The following is a 23,205-nucleotide window of genomic DNA, read 5'->3' as shown; positions in this document are numbered from 1 at the left end:
ACCTGTTTGACCACCCAGCAAGCTCAAAGTCTATGAGTTGGGTTTGCGTTTAACAAAATAGAGTGGAATGGGCACGACTTGTCCAACAGGCCGTCAAGGGTGGTTTTGGATCCCGTGACCGGCTTTTTTCATTTCCGTGATGGCTCGACTGACGCGGATGTCCAGAATGCCTTTTTAGGCGTGTTTCTCTGTCGTGCTTTAATTTATAGATGTAGATCAAGTCTTCTTGCTCTTTTTGAGCAACCAAGCGTCTTCCATGGTGCAAAATTTTCACACCATATCCAATAATTCAGAGAAGGTTTGAACTCATCGTCGGGCGAGGGTGTTTAAGATGCCTTCATCATGGCAGTTGTGCCTGAAAGTTCCTAAGAGATCTGAATCATGACAATCTGGTATCCTATTCTTGGCGAATGGGAATCTTGTCCAGAATTGCCTGACTGGCTCATTAGCTTGTTGTTTTATGTAAATTAGGTCCCTGGGAGGCTCTGAGTTAATCCGGCAGTAATTGATGTGCATGGCGGGTGGGAGTAAGAATTCGATCGCAGCTGTTCGTAGGCTTGAAGCTCTGACGACTTTGTGCCTAGGAGGGTGTGCCGACTATGAGTGGGCCGAATTGGTTTTAAGATCCGAGTCCTTGTCTCCTTCTTCTCGGTTGACGCCGAGGTCTTTTGATAGATGATACCTTAGCCCTTGGTCCTTCTCCATATGGAGACCTTCAACCGAGATGGGAGAAGGAGCACAGGGCTCGGGTGTTAGCTCTAGCTCATCGTGCTCCACCTTTTGATGGAGGTGGCACGATCCGCTAACGGGGGTTTCAGGCGTGGGAACCACGCCATGAGGGTTTTGGTCATAGATCAACGCTTCCATTGATCCTCTTTGATCACACGGCGGAACTCTCAATGTAAGCACCAATGTCAGTACTAAAATCAGCATATCCCGGGAAGGGGGTCCCAAGCTATGGATCTAAGAACAATGGTAACAGGAGACGAAGGGCACGATGTTTTACCCAGGTTTGGGCCCTCTTGAAGAGGTAAAACCCTATGCCCTGCTTGATTATATTGATGATGGAGTAACAAATACAGGCTCGTATGTTGTGTACTAAACCCTAATGGAGGTGATTGTACTTGTCTCTTTACAGACTAACCCCACAGTTTATATAGGCACCAGGGGTATCTAGGGTTACACATGGTCGGTTATCATCTAGGAAGATAAACGTTAGCGGCCGGAGTAGTCCTTGAAGTACACGCCAAGTCTTCGGCTGAGTCCACCTTGATTATGCCGCCAAGGCTTCCGAAGTCCTTCCTTATAGGATTGGTGGGCCATAGGCCCGACCCATGGACTATGGACCGACTAGGTTGATACCCACTAGCCCATGACACTGTCAACCAATTTACAAGAACGAAGACCAAAGATGAAGGATAGAGTGGGCCGACCGAGTATGTTCTCGGCTTAAAGAAAGGTTGGGGGAGTACTGATGGTGCCCTGGATAAGGGGGTGCGAACCATGCTGGCTCCCGAACATATGGGCCATGCCGAGGACCCCCAAAGTAATCAACCAGTGGGCGACATTCGTCGGGCCCTCTGGAGAATCAAGATGGAATCTTCGAAGATTTGGTGCATACTCCAAGACGATCTTCGACATGTTTATTCTTAGATGCAACTGACCTATGTAACCCTAGGTACCCCAATGGCTATATAAGATGAGGGGTGTAGACTGTAAAGGCTAACTCGTTCATACACGATCTCATGGTATATCAACCTGTACTCTTGATAACCCACAAGTATAGGGGGTCGCAACAGTTTTCAAGGGTAGAGTATTCAACCCAAATTTATTGATTCGACACAAGGGGAGCCAAAGAATATTCTCAAGTATTAGCAGCTGAGTTGTCAATTCAACCACACCTGGAAACTTAATATCTGCAGCAAGGTATTTCAGTAGCAAAGTAATATGATAGTAATGATAACGGTAGCAAAAGTAACATTTTTGGTTTTATAGTGATTGTAACAGTAGCAACGGAAAAGTAAATAAGCGAAGATCAATATATGAACAGCTCGTAGGCAATGGATCAGTGAAGGATAATTATGTCGGATGCGATTCCTCATGCAATGGTTATAACATAGGGTGACACAGAACTAGCTCCAGTTCATCAATGTAATGTTGGCATGTATTCCGAATATAGTCATACATCCTTATGGAAAAGAACTTGCATGACATCTTTTTTCCTACCCTCCCATGGCAGCGGGGTCCTATTGGAAACTAAGGGTATTAAGGCCTCCTTTTAATAGAGTACCGGACCAAAGCATTAACACTTAGTGAATACATGAACTCCTCAAACTACGGTCATCACCGGTAAGTATCCCGATTATTGTCACTTCGGGGTTAACGGATCATAACACATAATAGGTGACTATAGACTTCCAAGATAGGATGAAGAACTCACATATATTCATGAAAACATAATAGGTTCAGATCTGAAATCATGGCACTCGGGCCCTAGTGACAAGCATTAAGCATAGCAAAGTCATAGCAACATCAATCTCAGAACATAATGGATACTAGGGATCAAACCCTAACAAAACTAATTCGATTACATGATAAATCTCATCCAACCCATTACCGTCCAGCAAGCCTACGATGGAATTACTCACGCACGGCGGTGAGCATCATGAAATTGGTGATGGAGGAAGATTGATGATGACGATGGCGATGGATTTCCCTCTCCGGAGCCCCGAACGGACTCTAGATCAGCCCTCCCGAGAGAGAGATTAGGGCTTTGCGGCGACTCCGTATCGTAAAACACGATGAATCTTTCTCTCTGATTTTTTTCTCCCAAACACGAATATATAGAGTTGGAGTTGAGGTCAGAGGAGCACCAGGGGGCCCATGAGGCAGGGGGCGCACCCAGGGGGTAGGCGCGCCCCTCCCTCGTGGACAGGGTGTGGGCACATGGCCTTGATTCTTTCGCCAGTATTTTTTATATATTCCAAAAATAGTCTCCGTTGATTTTCAGGTCATTCCAAGAACTTTTATTTCTGCACAAAAATAACACCATGGCAATTCTACTGAAAATAGCGTCAGTCCGGGTTAGTTCCATTCAAAGCATGCAAGTTAGAGTCCAAAACAAGGGCAAAAGTGTTTGGAAAAATACATACATTGGAGACGTATCAACTCCCCCAAGCTTAAACCTTTGCTTGTCCTCAAGCAATTCAGTTGACAAACTGAAAGTGATAAAGAATTTTTTTTTACAAACTCTGTTTGCTCTTGTTGTTGTAAATATGTAAAGTCGGCATTCAAGTTTTCAGCAAAGATATGCAGAGCACCTCTGAAGATCAAGGGCTGACTGGAAATTGTAATTCATGGTAAAAGAGATCCAATCATAGTCAATGTAAACTAATAATAATACATGCAAATGACAGCGGTGCTCTCCAACTGGTGCTTTTTAATAAGAGGATGATGACTCAATATAAAAGTAAATGGATAGGCCCTTCACAGAGGGAAGCAGGGATTTGTAGAGGTGCTAGAGCTCGATTTGAAATAGAGATGAATAATATTTTGAGCGGTATACTTTCATTGTCAACATAACAACCAGAGATCTCGATATCTTCCATGCAACACACATTATAGGCGGTTCCCAAGCAGAATGGTAAAGTTTATACTCCCCCACCACCAACAAGCATCAATCCATGGCTTGCCCGAAACAACGGGTGACTCCAACTAACAACAATCCTAGGGGAGTTTTGTTTGCAATTATTTTGATTTGATTTGAGCATGGGACTGGGCATCCCGGTGACCAGCCATTTTCTGGTGAGTGAGGAGCGGAGTCCACTCCTCTTGAGAATAACCCGCCTAGCATGGAAGATACAGATTGCCCTAGTTGATACATGAGCTATTCGAGCATACAAAACAGGATTTCATTTGAAGGTTTAGAGTTTGGCACATACAAATTTACTTGGAACGGCAGGTAGATACCGTATATAGGAAGGTATGGTGGACTCATATGGAATAACTTTGGGGTTTATGGGATTGGATGCACAAGCAATATTCCCGCTTATTACAAGTGAAGGCTAGAAAGAGACTGGGGAGCGACCAGCTAGAGAGCGACAACAGTCATGAACATGCATTAAAATTAATCAACACTGAATGCAAGCATGAGTAGGATATAATTCACCATGAAATAAACATCGTGGAGGCTATGTTGATTTTGTTTCAACTACATGCGTGAACATGTGCCAAGTCAACCCACTCGAATCGTTCAAAGGAGGATACCACCCTATCATACCACATCACAACCATTTTAATAGCATGTTGGCACGCAAGGTAAACCATTATAAACTACTAGCAAATTAAGCATGGCATGAGCAACTATAATCTCTAATTGTCATTGCAGACATGTTTCATTCATAATAGGCTGAATCGGGAATGATCAACTAATCATATTTACAAAAACAAGAGAGGTTGAGTTCATACCAGCTTTTCTCATCTCAATCAGTTCATCATATATCGTCATTATGGCCTTTCACTTGCATGACCGTATAGTGTGGATAATAATAAAAGTGCACGTGCATTGGACTAAGTTGGAATCTGCAAGCATTCAACTCAGGAGAGAAGACAAAGTAATGTGGGCTCTTTGTTAAATCAACAATAATGCATAAGAGAGCCACTCAACATTTTCATCGTGGTCTTCTCCTCTCGACCCCTGAAGAAAAGAAAAGAAACAAAACTATTTACACGCGAAAGCTCCCAACAAGCAAAAGAACAACGAGAACTCTTTTTGGGTTTTCTTTTTAATTACTACTACTACAGGCATGGAAATTAAACTAACTAAAAGCTACAACTAATTTTTTTTTGGTTTTTCTTAAGGTTTTTCAAACACACAAGAAGAATGCTTAAAAAGAAAATAAACTAGCATGGATGATACAATGAAAAAGTATGAGCACCGACAACTGGCATGAGTGTGTGAACATGAATGTAATGTCGGTGAGAAATACATACTCCCCCAAGCTTAGGCTTTTGGCCTAAGTTGGTCTATGCCCAAGGATCAAAGTTGTAGCTGGGGTCGTACTGAAAGGTAGCGGCAATTTCCTCATGAGCTGCAACTTGGAGGCGAGCTACCTTCGTCCTCCTCTTGTACTCGCTCGCCTCCTCCCTGTTTATAACATATCTCCCTTTTTCTAAAAGTCAAAGAAAGCAGGAGTAGGGAGAGCAACGTGGAAGGTGCGCCGTGTGTCAAAGATTAGTCGGTACTGGAGGAACTGATCGTTCCTCTCAACAAACTGATGAAGAACCATAGCATTATAATCAAGATAAGTAGGAGGCAACTCGATATCATCCCCACGTATGGGTATACCAAGAAAATCAGCTAAACGGGTTGCATAAATTCCACCGAGGAAATCTCCATTAGTACTATTGTTATGCAACCTGCGTGCAATAATGGCCCCCAAGTTATATTGTCTATCTCCTAATACAGCACTCTTGAGAACACTAAGATCTGGAACGCACATGTGACAAGCCTCATCCTTACCATTAATGCATCTACCTATAGAGAGAGCAAAATAATGTATGGCAGGAAAATGAACGCTCCCTATGGTAGCTTGCGTTATTTCTCTAGATTCCCCCATAGTGATACTAGCAAGAAATTCTTTAAATTCAGATTTGCGAGGTTCACTAGCACTACCCCACTGCGGGAGTTTACAAGCAATATTAAAATATTCTAAGTCCATAGTATAAGATTTATCATAAGATCAAATAGGACTGTGTGAGAATTGCGCGAAGATGTATATTTAAACCTTCTCACAAATGAATCAGTTAAGTAGAGGTATTGCTAGCACTTATCTGCCTCGGAGCTCTCCAGATCAGTGTTATGCACATATGCGTCAAATTCTTCCTTGATTCCTACCCGAACCATGAAATCCTCTGATGGCCATTCACAAGGACGTACTTGAGCCTCCCTTGGTAGTTCATTGTCCGGCTCGCGTATTGTGGGCCTTGGGCCTTGCTTCCTTGAGGAACCACCTTGGTACATTTTCCTAAACATATTTCTTCCTCTGAAAAATTTCTGTAATTTTTAGTGACTCAAAATAAAAGTGAACCAAACTCAACAAAATTGATAGCAACTACTCCTACAAGTGTATAAAGGCTATATCATGCATTAAAACTACTTTTGACCACATAAATTTGACATGCAAGTTCAAGAACAGGGCCACCTAAGCAACAAAATTTTGCAATAAATAAAGCACTAGAACAAAAACTAATTGGACCATTGGAGGAGTCACATACCGAAGAACAATCCCCCAAAGCAGTTTTGTGAATGGAGCTTTGAGCAAGGAGATCGAAAATGGCAGCAAGATGAGCTAGAACTCGGGTTTGAGATGGTGGATAATTTTTTCTGGAGGAAGACGAAGTGTGTGGGTGCAAGAATAAGTGGAGGGGACCCACGTGGGGTCCACAAGGCAGGGGGCGCGCCCTCCACCCTCGTGGGCACACGGTGGGTCCCCCTGATGTGTTCTTAGTGCCAAAAATTCTTAAATATTCTGGAGAACTTTTATTTTTTGGGTATTTTTTATTGCAAGGATAATTCAGAAAATAGATAGAAAATACCATTTTCGCTTTATTTAATATAAATAACAGAAAGTAAAAAAGAAGGGTACATAAGGTTGTGCTTTCTAACTTCATCCATCTCATGCTCATCAAAAGGAATCCACTAACAAGGTTGATCAAGTCTTGTTAACAAACTCATTCCGAATCGCATGAAACCGGAGAAATTTTGAATAACACTAGGTTACCTCAACAGGGATATGCATGTCCCCAACAATAAGAATGTCATATTTCTTCTTGACAGTAGGAAGAGGAAATTCAAAACCTCCAATAATAATCATTGAAAATTTTCCAATAGAATTGATACTATGGACTTGAGGTTGTTTCCTCGGAAAGTGTACTATATGCTCATTACCATTAACATGAAAAGTGACATTGCCTTTGTTGCAATCAACAACAGCCCCTGCAGTATTCAAAAAGGGTCTACCAAGGATAATCGACATACTATCGTCCTCGGGATTATCAAGAATAACAAAGTCCGTTAAAATAGTAACGTTTGCAACCACAACAGGCACATCCTCACAAATACTGACAGGTATAGCAACTGATTTATCAGCCATTTGCAAAGATATTTCAGTAGGTGTCAACTTATTCAATTCTAGTTACGATATAAAAAGAGAGGCATAACACTAACACCAGCTCCAAGATCACATAAAGCAGTTTTAACATAGTTTCTCTTAATGGAGCATGGTATAGTTGGTACTCCTGGATCTCCAAGTTTCTTTGGTATTCGACCCTTAAAAGTGTAATTAGCAAGCATGGTGGAAATTTCAGCTTCTGGTATCTTTCTTTTATTAGTAACAATATCCTTCATATACTTAGCATAATGATTCATTTTAAGCATATCAGTCAAACGCATACGCAAAAAGATAGGTCTAATCATTTCAGCAAAGCGCTCAAAATCCTCATCATCCTTTTTCTTGGATGGTTTGGAAGGAAAAGGCATGGGTTTCTAAACCCATGGTTCTCTTTCCTTACCATGCTTCCTAGCAACGAAGTCTCTCTTATCATAACGTTGATTCTTTGATTGTGGGTTATCAAGATCAACAGCAGGTTCAATCTCTACATCATTATCATTGCTAGGTTGAGCATCAACATGAACATCATCATTAACATTATCACTAGGTTCATGTTCATTACCACATTGTGTTTCAGCATCAGAAATAGAAATATCATTGGGATTCTTAGGTGTGTCAACAACAGGTTCACTAGAAGCATGCAAAGTCCTATCATTTTTCTTCTTCTCCTTAGAAGAACTAGGTGCATCAATATTAGTTCTCTGAGAATCTTGCTCAATTCTCTTAGGGTGGCCCTCAGGATACAAAGGTTCCTGAGTCATTTTACCCCCTCTGGTCATAACTCTAACATCATTATCATTTTTCTTATTATTTAATTCATTGAGCAAATCATTATGAGCTTTAAGTACTTGTTCTACTTGAGTGGGAACCATAGAAGCATTTTTACTAATAATTTTAAGCTCACTTTTAACTCTAGACATATCATCACTCAAGTGTTCAAGCATATCAGCATTGCGTTTCAATTGTCTACCAACATAATCATTGAAGTTTTCTTGTTTAACAATAAAATTATCAAACTCATCTAAGCATTGGCTAGCAGACTTATAATGAGGAATATCACCTTCATCAAATCTATAAAGAGAATTTACCTTTACTACCTGTGTCGGGTTATCAAGACCATGTATCTCTTCAATAGGTGGTAAATTCTTAACATCTTCAGCTTTAATACCTTTTTCTTTCATAGATTTCTTTGCCTCTTGCATATCTTCGGGGCTGAGAAATAGAATACCCCTTTTCTTTGGAGTTGGCTTAGGAGTTGGTTCAGGAAGTGTCCATTTTCATTACTCAAGATATTATTCAATAGCAATTCAGCTTGATCAACAGTTCTTTCCCTGAAAACACAACCAGCACAACTATCCAGGTGGTCTATGAAAGCATCGGTTAGTCTATTATAAAAGATATCAAGTATTTCATTTTTCTTGAGAGGATGATCAGGCAAAGCATTAAGTAATTGGAGAAGCCTTCCCCAAGCTTGTGGGAGACTCTCTTCTTCAATTTGCAAAAAATTATATATTTCCCTTAAGGCAGCTTGTTTTTTATGAGCAGGGAAATATTTAGCAAAGAAGTAATAAATCATATCCTGGGGACTACGCACACAACCGGGATCAAGAGAATTAAACCATGTTTTAGCATCACCCTTTAATGAGAACGGAAACAACTTAAGGATAAAGTAATAGCGAGTTTCCTCATCATGAGTAAACAAGGTGGCTATATCATTTAATTTAGTAAGATGTGCCACAACAGTTTCATATTCATAGCCATAAAAAGGATCAAATTCAACCAAAGTAATTAACTAAGGATTGACAGAGAAATCATAATCCTTGTCAGTAATAAAGATAGGTGAAGTAGCAAAAGCAGGGTCATATTTCATTTTAGCATTCAAACACTTTTCTTTAAGCTTAGCTAATAATTTCTTAAGATCAGATCTATCATTGCAAGTAAGAAAGTCTTTAGCAGTTTCGTCATCCATAACATAATCCTCAAGCACAACAGGCAATTCATATCTAGGGGGAGAATCTTCATCATTACTTTCATCAATATTATCAGTTTCAATAATTTCATTCTCTCTAGCCCTAGCAAGTTGTTCATCAAGAAATTCACCTAGTGGGACAGTATTATCAAGCATAGAAGTAGTTTCATCATAAGTATCATGCAAAGCAGAAGTGGCATCATCAATAACATGCGACATATCAGAATGAAAAGCAGGTGTAGGTGTCGCAAGTTTACTCAAAACAGAAGGTGAATCAAGTGCATAGCTAGATGGCAGTTCCTTACCTTCCCTCGTAGTTGAGGGAAAAATCTTGGTTCTTTGATCTTTTAAGTTCTTCATAGTGATCAGCAGATATAAATCCCAAGTGACTCAAAGAATAGAGCTATGCTCCCCGGCAACGGTGCTAGAAAATAGTCTTGATAACCCACAAGTATAGGAGATCACAACAGTTTTCGAGGGTAGAGTATTCAACCCAAATTTATTGATTCGACACAAGGGGAGCCAAAAAATATTCTCAAGTATTAGCAGTTGAGTTGTCAATTCAACCACACCTGGAAACTTAATATCTGCAGCAAGGTATTTTAGTAGCAAAGTAATATGATAGTAATCGTAACGGTAGCAAAAGTAATATTTTTGGTTTTATAGTGATTGTAACAGTAGCAACGGAACAGTAAATAAGCGAAGATCAATATATGAAAAGCTCGTAGGCAATGGACCAGTGATGGATAATTATGTCGGATGTGATTCCTCATGCAACGGTTATAACATAGGGTGACACAGAACTAGCTCTAGTTCATCAATGTAATGTAGGCATGTATTCCGAATATAGTCATACGTGCTTATGGAAAAGAACTTGCATAATATCTTTTGTCCTACCCTCCCGTGGCAGCGGGGTCCTATTGGAAACTAAGGGATATTAAGGCCTCCTTTTAATAGAGTACCGGACCAAAGCATTAACACTTAGTGAATACATGAACTCCTCAAACTACGGTCATCACCGGTAAGTATCCCGATTATTGTCACTTCGGGGTTAATGGATCATAACACATAATAGGTGACTATAGACTTCCAAGATAGGATCAAGAACTCGCATATATTCATGAAAACATAATAGGTTCATATCTGAAATCATGGCACTCGGGCCCTAGTGACAAGCATTAAGCATAGTAAAGTCATAGCAATATCAATCTCAGAACATAATGGATACTAGGGATCAAACCCTAACAAAACTAACTCGATTACATGATAAATCTCATCCAACCCATCACCGTCCAGCAAGCCTACGATGGAATTACTCACGCACGGCGGTGAGCATCATGAAATTGGTGATGGAGGAAGGTTGATGATGACGATGGCGACGGATTCCCCTCTCCGTAGCCCCGAACGGACTCCAGATCAGCCCTCCCGAGAGAGATTAGGGCTTGGCAGCGGATCCGTATCGTAAAACGTGATGAATCCTTCTCCTTGTTTTTTTTTCTCCCCGAACACAAATATATAGAGTTGGAGTTGTGGTCGGAGGAGCACCAAGGGACCCACGAGGCAGGGGGCGTGCCTAGGGGGTAGGCGCGCCCCCACCCTCGTGGACAGGGTGTGGGCCCCCTGGCCTTGATTCTTTCGCCAGTATTTTTTATATATTCCAAAAATAATCTCCGTTGATTTTCAGGTCATTCCAAGAACTTTTATTTCTGCACAAAAATAACACCATGACAATTCTGCTGAAAACAATGTCAGTCCGGATTAGTTCCATTCAAATCATGCAAGTTAGAATCCAAAACAAGGGCAAAAGTGTTTGAAAAAGTAGATACATTGGAGACGTATCAACTCTATACCCCCTCAATCAATAGAATCAAAGCAGGACGTAGGGTATTATCTTTTCAAGAGAGGCCGAACTTGGATAAAATCACCTGTCTGTGTTACCATCGTGCCAAGGCTACTAGCTCGGGACCTCCCTACCCAACATATGCCGGATTCGACTCCGTCATACGGCCTCTGCTCAGGCGAGCAGCTGGAAACTACCTAGTGTGGATCGAGTTAAACTTAATACTAGTGGGGCATTTTTGGTTGGAATTGGTGGACCTAGGATGGTCGTGCGAGATCATGACCGAATTGTCATTTTTTGTTGTTGCATGCACACGCATGTGCCGATGCACTAGAGGTCGAATTGCTAGCGAGTCTGGAGGGTTTTGCTTTGGCTTTGCAATGAAGTAACATCCTGGTCGATGTTGGATCTGATTGCTTGGAGGAAGTATTGATTATTGTCAGCACGGATATTAATCAAGGAATGATTTCCTTGTTAGAGAGATTCTGAAAAGTATGAAGGAACGCGGTTCTTCTATTACTCACATTAGACATAGTCAGAATAGTGGTAGTCCAGAGGACCGTGCTTTGGCTTGGTTCTGGCAAGCTTTGGTAGATTGCACAGTCGCACTGCGGTTTGCCTTGGTTCTTGTCGAGAGGATGTCTTGAGTATCACCGTGAGTGATTGTAATGCCTGATTATGAGTAACTGCCTCTATTTCTTGTTAGTTTGCATATAAAATTTAATCAAAATCAAACTTTGTAAAGTTTAACTAATTTTATAGAAAAAAGTCTGCATCTACAATATCAAAGCTATATGGTATAAAAACTAGTTTCATGATGCATCTAGTAATATTAGTTTCATAATATTGTTAATGTTGATATTTTTTTCTAAGCTTAGTCAAAGTTGACAATGTTTGACTTTGACCAAATTGTATACGCAGACCAGAAAAGGAGGAAGTACAAGAATACTGAAAACAAAAAGAGTTGTGGTTTTCAAAATCGCTTAGAGTTCTGATTTTGGACTACCTCTGCCTCAAAAAATTAGTGTATTTGTGTAATTTCCTAGACAAGTTTTACAGTACGATATAGAACTGTAGCCCTCTTTGGCAAAGACCACCGGCAGGAGTACTCAAAGTTAACGTGTTTCACCGGGAAGGTGGGTGGGCTCAGCATATAATGCCATCAGAGATAGTAATAGAATATTTGTTGCAGCAGGTGCAGGTTGGTACCATCATTTGCCCAATGCACTAACTGGCAAAGCTTACGCTGCCAGCGGTGGCCATGTGCTGAAACAATAAAAAATGTTCCTATTTGAAAAATAACAATAATCAAAGTTGGTTGATCAAATGGTCAATAGGATGGCTGCGCATCCCAAAAGACGCGTTAATCCTCGATTAAATGTAGTATAAAAAGGTCCTGGCGATGTCATGGAAATCAAACAAGGTCAGGATGTATGAACTTGCTTGCACGTAGAAGCATGGTAAACGTGCTCAGCCATCCATCATTTCAAGCACTTGTTCGATAAGACTCCACCATCCCTCATGCTTAATTAGGATCCAAACATCACCAATCAGTAGAGATGGCTTCAGCCGGGCTCCTAGAGGCAGTAGCACCCAAAAAGAAGAAGAGCAACATCAAGTATGCCTCCACCTGCGCCGTCGTCGCCTCCATGGCCTCCATCGTCCTCGGCTACGGTACACATGTTGACATTATCACCTCCACGCCTGATTCTGTCTCGCGTTTGGCTATATGAAGTGTTTATTTCGTGGCCGCCATAGACACCGGTGTGATGAGCGGGGCGTCGCTGTATATCCAGAAGGACCTCGAGATCACGGACGTGCAGGTGGAGATCCTGATGGGCATCCTGAGCATCTACTCCATCATCGGCACATTAGCCGCCGGCAGGACGTCCGACTGGATCGGCCGCCGCTTCACGGCTATCTTTGCCGCCTTCTTCTTCTTTGCTGGTGCCTTGCTCATGGGCTTCGCAAGCGGCTACACCATGCTGATGCTCGGTCGCTTCGTGGCCGGCATCGGCGTGGGCTACGCCATCGTGATAGCGCCCGTGTACACAGCTGAGATCGCCCCGGCGTCGGCGCGCGGCTTCCTTGTGTCCTTCACGGAGGTCTTCATCAACATCGGCATCCTCCTCGGCTACATCTCTAACTACGCCTTCGCTCGCCTGCCGCTCCACCTTGGCTGGCGCTTCATGCTCGGCATCGGCGCGGTGCCGTCCGTCCTGCTCGCCGTCTTGGTGTCCGGCATGCCGGAGTCTCCCCGGTGGCTCGTCATGAAAGGCCGCCTCGCGGACGCGAGGGTCGTGCTGGAGAAGATCACCGACACGCCGGAGGAGGCCGAGGAGCGCCTCGCTGACATAAAGACCGCCGCCGGCATTCCAGACGACCTCGACGGCGACGTGGTCGTCGTGCCCAGGAAGAGAGGCGGCGAGGAGAAGCAGGTGTGGAGAGAGCTCATCCTGTCGCCGACTCCTTCCATGCGGCGAATACTGGTCGCGGCGCTCGGCGTCTTCTTGTTCCAGCAGTTGACGGGCTCCGACTCCGTCGTGCTCTACAGCCCGCGCGTGTTCGAGAGCGCTGGTCTCACCGGCGACCACCAACTGCTGGCCGCGACCTGCGCTATGGGCGTTGTCAAGACGCTCGTCATCTTGGTCGCCATGTTCCTCCTCGACCGTGTCGGCCGGAGGCCGCTGCTGCTATGCAGCACTGGCGGCATAATAGTCTCGCTCGTCGGCCTCGCGACGGGCCTCACCGTGGTGGACCAGAACCCGGACGCGAGGATCCCGTGGGCGGTCGTCCTGTGCGTGGCGTCCGTCCTGGTCTACGTGTCATTCTTCTCCATCGGCCTCGGGCCCGTGTTGGGTGTGTACACCACGGAGATCTTGCCGCTGCGGGTGCGCGCGCTGGGCTTCGCTGTCGGGGAGGCCGGCAACCGCTTGGTCAGCGGCGCCATGTCCATGACCTTCCTCTCGCTGTCCAGCGCCATCACGCTGGGCGGCACCTTCTTCCTCTACGCCGGCATCGCCGTGCTCGCGTGGGTGTTCTTCTTCACCTGCCTCCCGGAGACGCGCGGCCGGACGCTGGAGGAGATGGGCAGTCTGTTCGGCGTGACCGACACGGGCGCGGAGGCAGAAGATGCTGCCCCCGCGACACAGGACGCGAGCTGCTGGGCCAGACTCTTGGGCGCCTCGCCTGGACCCAGAGTTGATTAATCACATAATGGGATTGCTAAATCTCACGATGCTATTTATAAGATCATGCATTGAGATCTATGAAAATTTTCTTTTTAACTTTTTTCTTTTTCTTTACATGTTGCGCCACTTAACTACTTGACTGAGAGTTGCTTTTAGCCAAGTAAATTGCATAGAAGTATCACAATTGGAGCACTGGAAACAGATTGATACCAAGATTGGTAATTTTTACGTGTTAGTACCAAGATTGGGGTGAGCCCTTGCAAAAAAGACTAAAAGTGTGTTTTATACGTATTGACAAGGAATCTGACTGGTCGGGCCCGCCCGTCAGGCGCCACGCTGGACAGTGAGCGCGTGCCCGCGCGCTGACTGCGCGCTGACTAGGACGAGGCCGGGTCCAACCATTTAGGGCGCGGCTGGTGCGGTCGAGCCAGACCCCGACCCCGCTCTGCCCTCTTCCTTCTCCTCGCACCCTCGCCGGCGGCTGCCTCCCCGCCCGCCCCGTCGCCCGCCACACCACTCCGCCGTAGCCATGGATAGAAGTGCTTAGGCGCTGTCACCTCCCCCGCAGCTGCTCCTCCCTCGTGCCCTCCTCTCCCCCGCGGCTGCTGTGCCCTGGCGACGATGGCCTCGGCGACTCCGGCAGGCGGCGATGGCCGGGGCGATGCGAGCGGCGGCGACCTCCCCCACTTAGGCCTCGATGGCAGTGGCGGCTACTCCAGCTCGGAGTACAGTAGCGAGGACGAAGATTTTGCGGAGCCGGCGTTGTCGATGGAGCAGAGGCTGGGATTGGCGCGAATTTGGGTGGCCAACCCTAGCACCGCCCATCACTGGACTCATGGCTTCGGTGATGTTCTGTAAGTGCTCCACTGTTCCATTCTTGCTCACTGAAATTGGGGATTAGTGTTAGGGTTTACTGCCTACATGTTTAGCACTCTAATTGCTAGTCCTAACTAGAGCAGAGAAGTATAGTGGATTACATGAGTCCTAACTAGAGCAGAGCAGCATTATGTGTTACCTAACTGGAGCAGAGCAAAGCAGCATTAGTGGATTACATTGTTATTTCTTAGTCCAAATTGCCAGAGCAGCATTAGGTGTTACCTAGCTAGAGCAGAGCAGAGCAGAGAAGCATAGTGGATTAAATGAGTCCTAACTAGAGCAGAGCACCATTAGTGGACAATTCTGTTAACTACTTATCTGAAAATACAAAACATCAGTTTGATGTGAGTTAAGTACCCTCTCTGTAATTAGGGTTGCATTGAGATAGTTGTTTACATTGTTTGATTTTGTAGCAATTGTTTAGTTTATTCATATTGTAAGGGTAAATAAAAGCTTTGTTTATATGTTAACTTAAACAAAGCTTTGTTTATATGTTAACTTAAACAAAGCTTTGTTTATATGTTAACTTAAACAAAGGTTTGTTTATATGTTAGCCTATCTGTTAAGTAAAATTGTTTATTAACCAATTTTGTCTATTATTTCATTTTGCAGTTTGTATGATGACATTTTGGCTGTTAGGTTCCATTTTGATGCTTCAGAAATGTTTGAGCTGAAGCTCTGCGGTTCAGATGTAACATACCTGAATATGATTGCAGTGATGGAAACCCAAGGATTTAGTGAATATGATCTGCTGTTTCACATTGAGAATTCAGATTTAGGGGAGAAAGGATTGGAGATGGTAGAGAGTAATGTTGAGTTGCAACTAGTAAAGAGGCAGGTTGAGGAGTGTAAGGTTCTAAATTTGCTAGCGAGGGCATGTCCACCTCCTTGCAACCAGTTTGAGAGGCAAGAATTATCCACTGTTGTGTATGAAGGGCATGTGTTATATGATCTCAGTGAGCCACCCATCTATGTTGTTGATGAAGAAGGAGTTGCCTTTGAAAGTCAGAGTAGCAGCTGCAGTGTAGCTCATGGTACTGGTGTTTGCACACAAGAGAGCAAGAATGTAAGAGGAAAACTGAAAGTTGTTTTGGAAATAGAAGAAGAAGAGGGATATGATGGCAGTGGTGGTTCTGATTGTGAAGGTGAAGATGACAGTGATGTAAACCCTTTTTATATGGGTGATGCTGATGACATAGAGATGGATGAGGGAAAGAAATAGAGAGAGTATGATGAAATAGAAGAGGAAGAAACAGATGATGAAGAATCTGAGGAGGAAGAAGTGGTGCATTATGAGGGTGACACAGAGGTTGAGGAACCTTTTCAAATGGATGAAGATGATAGTTGTTTCACAGGATGAAGAAACTGTAATTGCACATGAAAAGAAGAAGAAGAAGAAGAAGAAGAAGAAGAAGAAGAAGAAGAAACAGAAGCTTCCAGTTAGGAAAGGGCCTACAACAAGGACACATTCAAGTGTAGTTCAAGAGGAGGAACCTGATTTCAAACCTTCATCTGACGAAGAAGAGAAAGGATTGTTGAAGGAGGCTGATGATGATGGTTATGAGCCATTGTCATTTATGCTGCGAAAGAAAAGGAAGAGCAGGGCAAAGCAGAGGCCTCCTAGAAAATGGCACAATGAGAAAATGGAGGCACCACATGAGCAATTATGTCTAAAGATGTGTTTCAAGGATCAACATCAATTCAGAGAGGCTTTGTTGAACTTACACATCACTCAAGGTAGAAACTTGAAATATCATAGGAACTCAGATCAAAGAATAATTGTACAATGCAACCAAAAACATTGCAACTTCTTTATGGTGGCAGCAGTTATAAAAGGTAAAACTACTTTTGTAATTAAGAAGATGAGAATTAAGCGCACTTGCCCTATTAGTACAAAGACAACAAGGGTAAGTGCCAAGTGGCTTGCACAGAAGTATGAGTCACTGTTCAGATCTGATCTAACAACTGTCATTCAGACTTTGATTGATGCCTGCATGGAGAAGTATGGTGTGGATGTGCCCAAGTCAATGGCATATAGGGCAAAGAACCTAGCTATTGATGTTGTGCTAGGAGACCACAAGAAGCAATACCCTAGGTTGAAAGACTATGCTCAGACAGTGATGGATACAAACCCTGGGAGTAGAGTAGTAGTCACTACTGTAACTCCAACATCCACTGAAAAAAAATCCCCCATCCAGGTCCAAGATTCCATGCTATGTTCTATTGCATCAATGGAGCAAGGGAGGGGTTGATCTCAAGGGGAGCAGACCATTCATTGGTTAGTTTGTTCACCTTGTGCATTAGTTACATATTGTTTTATCTTGAAATGCATTTGAATGTTTTAAATATTGAATTTGCTTGCTCATTCAGGTGTTGATGGGTGCTTCATTAAGTTAACTACTGGTGCTCAATTACTTGCTGCCACTGGTAGAGATGGCAACAATAACATATACCCACTAGCATTTGGTATTGTTGGGCAAGAGGACACACCTAACTGGTGTTGGTTTCTACACCAACTTAAAATCTGCCTAGGAGGAGAAGAGCGACAGTTTGGTCCATGTACAATATGTTAGCTAGACAAAAGGTATGTGCTTTTATCTTATGTCCTTGTTTCTATATGGTTGTTTTGTGCTAGATAGTAGCTTAGCTAGTTTAATTATGTGTCCCAGGGCCTACTAAATGCAGTGAATGTTGTCTTTCCTAAGTGCAACCAAAGGTTCTGCCTTAGGCATATCTATGCAAACTTCCAAAATGCTGGGTTTAGGGGGGAAGATTTGAAAAAGTATATGGATAATGTTGCCTATGCATATAGTGAACACAAATTTAACATTGCAATGAATGACCTTAGAGCTGAATGTGAGCAAGCTTGGGAGTGGCTTTGTCAAATACCCAAGAAAACATGGGCAAGGCATGCATTTGACATAAACAGCAAGACTGACCTTGTAGTTAACAATTTGTCTGAGGTGTTCAACAAGTATGTCCTAGATGTTAGGAAGAAACCAATTAGGACAATGTGTGATGGAATAAAGGATAAGCAGATGATGAGATGGCATAGGAATAGGGAGAGTGGAAAGAATGCTAGATGGGACATAACACCCCATTATAGTGAGAAGCTAGAGGTTGAGAAGGAGAGGGCCAAATATTGCAAACCAATTCAAGCTGGTGTGGACTTGTGCCAAGTTACAAGTGGGCAGCAAACCCATGATGTTAACTTGCAATTGCACACATGTGGGTGCAGAAAACGGGACCTCACTGGCATCCCATGTAACCATGCCATCTCAGCAATAAACAAGGGCAAAAGAAAACCAGAGGATTATGTAAGCAAGTTCTTCAAGAAAGCATTTTATGTGGCAGCTTATGAACCAATGATCTATCCAGTTCCTGGTGAGCATGACTGGACAAGGACCCCTGGTCCAGACATTGACCCGCCTGCATTTAAAGTGAAGAGAGCAAGAAAGAAAGAGAAGAGGATCAAGGGGAAATTTGAAGTTCCAAAGCCTAAGGACACATCAAGAATGGGGACTATAACATGTGGCAATTGTGGACTGCAAGGACATAGGTACACAAGCTGCATGAAGCAGTTGAAGCCTGAGCTGGCTTTGAGGAAGAACAAACATGTGGTGATCCTCTTATAAGTAGTACATGTTTTCCTTCTTGTACATTCCATTTTTTAAGTACTAACTCATTTTGCTTCTTGTTTATGCAAGCCTCTTGCAAGGAATTCCAATGTTGGTGCTGCTGCTACTACACTAGCAGCAAGAACTTCTCATACAACCCCTACAACAACACCAATAGCTGGAACAGGAGGTGCTGGGAGAGGAGTTGGGAGAGGTGCTGCTGGGAGAGGTGCTGGTAGAGGTGTTGCACCAGGTGCTGGGAGAGGTGCTGGGAGAGGGAGAGGTACATTCTCTGCCCCAAGGCAATCTGGTCCCTCCACATCTACTACTCCCTCCACATCTACTACTGGGAGAGGTGCTGGTGGTAGACATAGTGGATGGAGGAGCTACTTCTATGCAAGTGGTAACTAGATACTTCATGTGTGTGTTCTTGCATCCTGTGATACAATGTGATCTTGCTTTGGTGGTGTACTTTAAGAATCAATGCCATATTATGCTGGAGTTATTAATATGCTGGAGTTATTAATATGCTGGAGTTATTGATGAGTACTCATTATATTATGCAAGGCTGGATGGTTCTTTTTATGATTGATATGTTGATGAGTACTCAAAATGGAGTTATTGATATGCTGGATATATTAATGAAGTTATTGAGATAGAGATGGATCTTGGAGAGGTCGTTGATGAAGAAGAACAGGTGCCAAGGATATGCTCGGGGTCGACGGAACCACCTAAAGCCATCATCTAGGGTCTAGGGTGGCTCGGGATCGACGGAACCACCTAAAGCCATCAAGTTTGGTCTAGGGTGGCTCGGGGTCGACGGAACCACCTAAAGCCATCAACTAGGGTCTAGGGTGGGTCGGGGTCGACGGAACCACCTAAAGCCATCATTTTGGGTTTTGGTGGCTCGGGATCGACGAAACCACCTAAATCCATCAACTTTGGTCTAGGGTGGCTCGGGGTCGACGGAACCACCTAAAGCCATCATCTAGGGTCTAGGGTGGCTCGGGGTCGACGAAACCACCTAAAGCCATCATTTTGGGTTTTGGTGACTCAAGATCGACGGTGTTGGGGAACGTAGTAATTTCAAAAAAATTCCTACGCACACGTAAGATCATGGTGATGCATAGCAACAAGAGGGGAGAGTGTTGTCTACGTACCCTCGTGGACCGGCAACGGAAGTGTTGACACAACGTAGAGGAAGTAGTCGTACGTCTTCCCGATCCGACCGATCCAAGTACCGAACGTACGGCACCTCCGAGTTCTGCACACGTTCAACTTGGTGATGTCCCTTGAGTTCCGATCCAGCAAAACATTGAGGGAGAGTTTCATCAGCACGACGGTGTGATGACGGTGATGATATTCTATCAACGCAGGGCTTCGCCTAAGCACTGCTACGATATGACCGAGGTGGAATATGGTGGAAGGGGGCACCGCACACGGCTAAGGAACGATCATGAGGATCAACTTGTGTGTCATGGGGTGCCCCCTTGCCTCAGTATATAAAGGAGGGAGAGGGGGAGGTGTGGCCGGTCCTATGGGTGCGCCTGGAGGAGTCCTACTCCAACCGGGAGTAGGACTCCCCCCTCTTGCCTTGTTGGAAAAAGGAAGGAGGAAGGGAGAAAGAGGAAAGGGGGGCGCCGCCCCCCCCCTTCCTTGTCCTATTCGGACTAGGGGGGAGGGGCGCGCGGCCTGCCCTGTTCGGCCCTCCTCTTCTCCCTTATGGCCCATGTAGGCCCAATAACCCCCGGGGGGTTCCGGTAACCCCCCGGTACTCCGGTAAAATCCCGATTTCACCCGGAACGTTTCCGATATCCAAATATAGACTTACAATATATCAATCTTTATGTCTCGACCATTTCGAGACTCCTCCTCATGTCCATGATCACATCCGGGACTCCGAACAACCTTCGGTACATCAAAACACAAAAACCCTAATTACGATCGTCACCGAACTTTAAGCGTGCGGACCCTACGGGTTCGAGAACTATGTAGACATGACCGAGACACGTCTCCAGTCAATAACCAATAGCGGAACCTGGATGCTCATATTGGCTCCTACATATTCTACGAAGATCTTTATCGGTCAGACCGCATAACAACATACGTTGTTCCCTTTGTCATCGGTATGTTACTTGCCCGAGATTCAATTGTCGGTATCTCAATACCTAGTTCAATCTCGTTACCGGCAAGTCTCTTTACTTGTTCCGTAATACATCATCCTGCAACTAACTTATTAGTTGCAATGCTTGCAAGGCTTGAGTGATGTGCATTACCGAGAGGGCCCAGAGATACCTCTCCAACAATCGGAGTGACAAATCCTAATCTCGAAATACGCCAACCCAACAAGTACCTTCGGAGACACCTATAGAGCACCTTTATAATCACCCAGTTACGTTGTGACGTTTGGTAGGACACAAAGTGTTCCTACGGTAAATGGGAGTTGCATAATCTCATAGTCATAGGAACATGTATAAGTTATGAAGAAAGCAATAGCAACAAACTAAACGATCAAGTGCTAAGCTAACGGAATGGGTCAAGTCAATCACATCATTCTCCTAATGATGTGATCTCGTTAATCAAATGACAACTCATGTCTATGGTTAGGAAACATAACCATCTTTGATTAACGAGCTAGTCAAGTAGAGGAATACTAGTGACTCTCTATTTTTGTCTATGTATTCACACATGTATTATGTTTCCTGTTAATACAATTCTAGCATGAATAATAAACATTTATCATGATATAAGGAAATAAATAATAACTTTATTATTGCCTCTAGGGCATATTTCCTTCAGTCTCCCACTTGCACTAGAGTCAATAATCTAGATTACACAGTAATGATTCTAACACCCATGGAGGCTTGGTGCTGATCATGTTTTGCTCGTGGAAGAGGCTTAGTCAGCGGGTCTGCAACATTCAGATCCGTATGTATCTTGCAAATTTCTATGTCTCCCACTTAGACTAAATCCCGAATGGAATTGAAGCGTCTCTTGATGTGTTTGGTTCTCTTGTGAAATCTGGATTCCTTCGCCAAGGCAATTGCACCAGTATTGTCACAAAAGATTTTCATTGGACCCGATGCACTAGGTATGACACCTAGATCGGATATGAACTCCTTCATCCAGACTCCTTCATTTGCTGCTTCCGAAGCAGCTATGTATTCCGCTTCACATGTAGATCCCGCCACGACGCTTTGTTTAGAACTGCACCAACTGATAGCTCCACCGTTCAGTAAAAACATGTATCCGATTTACGATTTAGAATCGTCTGGATCAGTGTCAAAGCTTGCATCAACATAACCATTTACAATGAGCTCTTTGTCACCTCCATATACGAGAAACATATCCTTAGTCCTTTTCAGGTATTTCAGGATGTTCTTGACCGCTGTCCAGTGATCCACTCCTGGATTACTTTGGTACCTCCCTGCTAGACTTATAGCAAGGCACACATCAGGTCTGGTACACAACATTGCATACATGATAAAGCCTATGGCTGAAGCATAGGGAACATCTTTCATTTTATCTCTATCTTCTGTGGTGGTCGGACATTGAGTCTTACTCAACTTCACACCTTGTAACACAGGCAAGAACCCTTTCTTTGCTTGATCCATTTTGAACTTCTTCAAAACCTTGTCAAGGTATGTGCTTTGTGAAAGTCCAATTAAGCGTCTTGATCTATCTCTATAGATCTTAATGCCCAATATGTAAGCAGCTTCACCGAGGTCTTTCATTGAAAAACTCTTATTCAAGTATCCCTTTATGCTATCCAGAAATTCTATATCATTTCCAATCAATAATATGTCATCCACATATAATATCAGAAATGCTACAGAGCTCCCACTCACTTTCTTGTAAATACAGGCTTCTCCAAAAGTCTGTACAAAACCAAATGCTTTGATCACACTATCAAAGCGTTTATTCCAACTCCGAGAGGCTTGCACCAGTCCATAAATGGATCGCTGGAGCTTGCACACTTTGTTAGCCCCCTTTGGATCAACAAAACCTTCTGGTTGCATCATATACAACTCTTCTTCCAGAAATCCATTCAGGAATGCAGTTTTGACATCCATTTGCCAAATTTCATAATCATAAAATGCGGCAATTGCTAACATGATTCGGACAGACTTAAGCATCGCTACGAGTGAGAAGGTCTCATCGTAGTCAATCCCTTGAACTTGTCGAAAACCTTTTGCAACAAGTCGAGCTTTGTAGATAGTAACATTACCGTCAGCGTCAGTCTTCTTCTTGAAGATCCATTTATTCTCAATTGCTTGCCGATCAACGGGCAAGTCAACCAAAGTCCACACTTTGTTCTCATACATGGATCCCATCTCAGATTTCATGGCTTCTAGCCATTTTGCGGAATCTGGGCTCACCATCGCTTCTTCATAGTTCGTAGGTTCATCATGATCTAGTAGCATGACTTCCAGAACAGGATTACCAGTACCACTCTGGTGCGGATCTTACTCTGGTTGATCTATGAGGTTCGGTAGTAACTTGATCTGAAGTTTCATGATCATTATCATTAGCTTCATCA

At 43.7% G+C, this 23,205-nt stretch overlaps 1 protein-coding gene across 2 annotated transcripts; it reads left to right on the top strand.

The window, feature by feature from the left end:
- Positions 1-12,403: 12,403 nt before the first annotated feature.
- On the top strand, positions 12,404-19,257 carry LOC123188121 (putative polyol transporter 2). 2 transcript variants are annotated; one of them, XM_044600162.1, is made up of 5 exons: positions 12,404-12,655; positions 15,661-17,326; positions 17,419-17,632; positions 17,718-18,668; positions 18,756-19,257. In XM_044600162.1, exons 3-5 carry the CDS (start codon positions 17,606-17,608, stop codon positions 19,074-19,076), a joined length of 1,299 nt encoding a protein of 432 aa, XP_044456097.1. In that variant the 5' UTR covers positions 12,404-12,655; positions 15,661-17,326; positions 17,419-17,605; the 3' UTR covers positions 19,077-19,257. The 2 variants fall into 2 exon arrangements, with proteins under 2 accessions (XP_044456097.1, XP_044456096.1); XM_044600161.1 differs by lacking the exons at positions 15,661-17,326; positions 17,419-17,632; positions 17,718-18,668; positions 18,756-19,257 and adding an exon at positions 12,740-14,394.
- Positions 19,258-23,205: the final 3,948 nt, after the last annotated feature.

This window comes from Triticum aestivum, chromosome 2A (assembly GCF_018294505.1).
Source record: "Triticum aestivum cultivar Chinese Spring chromosome 2A, IWGSC CS RefSeq v2.1, whole genome shotgun sequence".
In the NCBI taxonomy this organism is placed as follows: Eukaryota; Viridiplantae; Streptophyta; class Magnoliopsida; order Poales; family Poaceae; genus Triticum; species Triticum aestivum.
The sequence above is the reverse complement of the archived record's forward strand: the minus strand, read 5'-3'. Positions and strand labels throughout refer to the sequence as shown.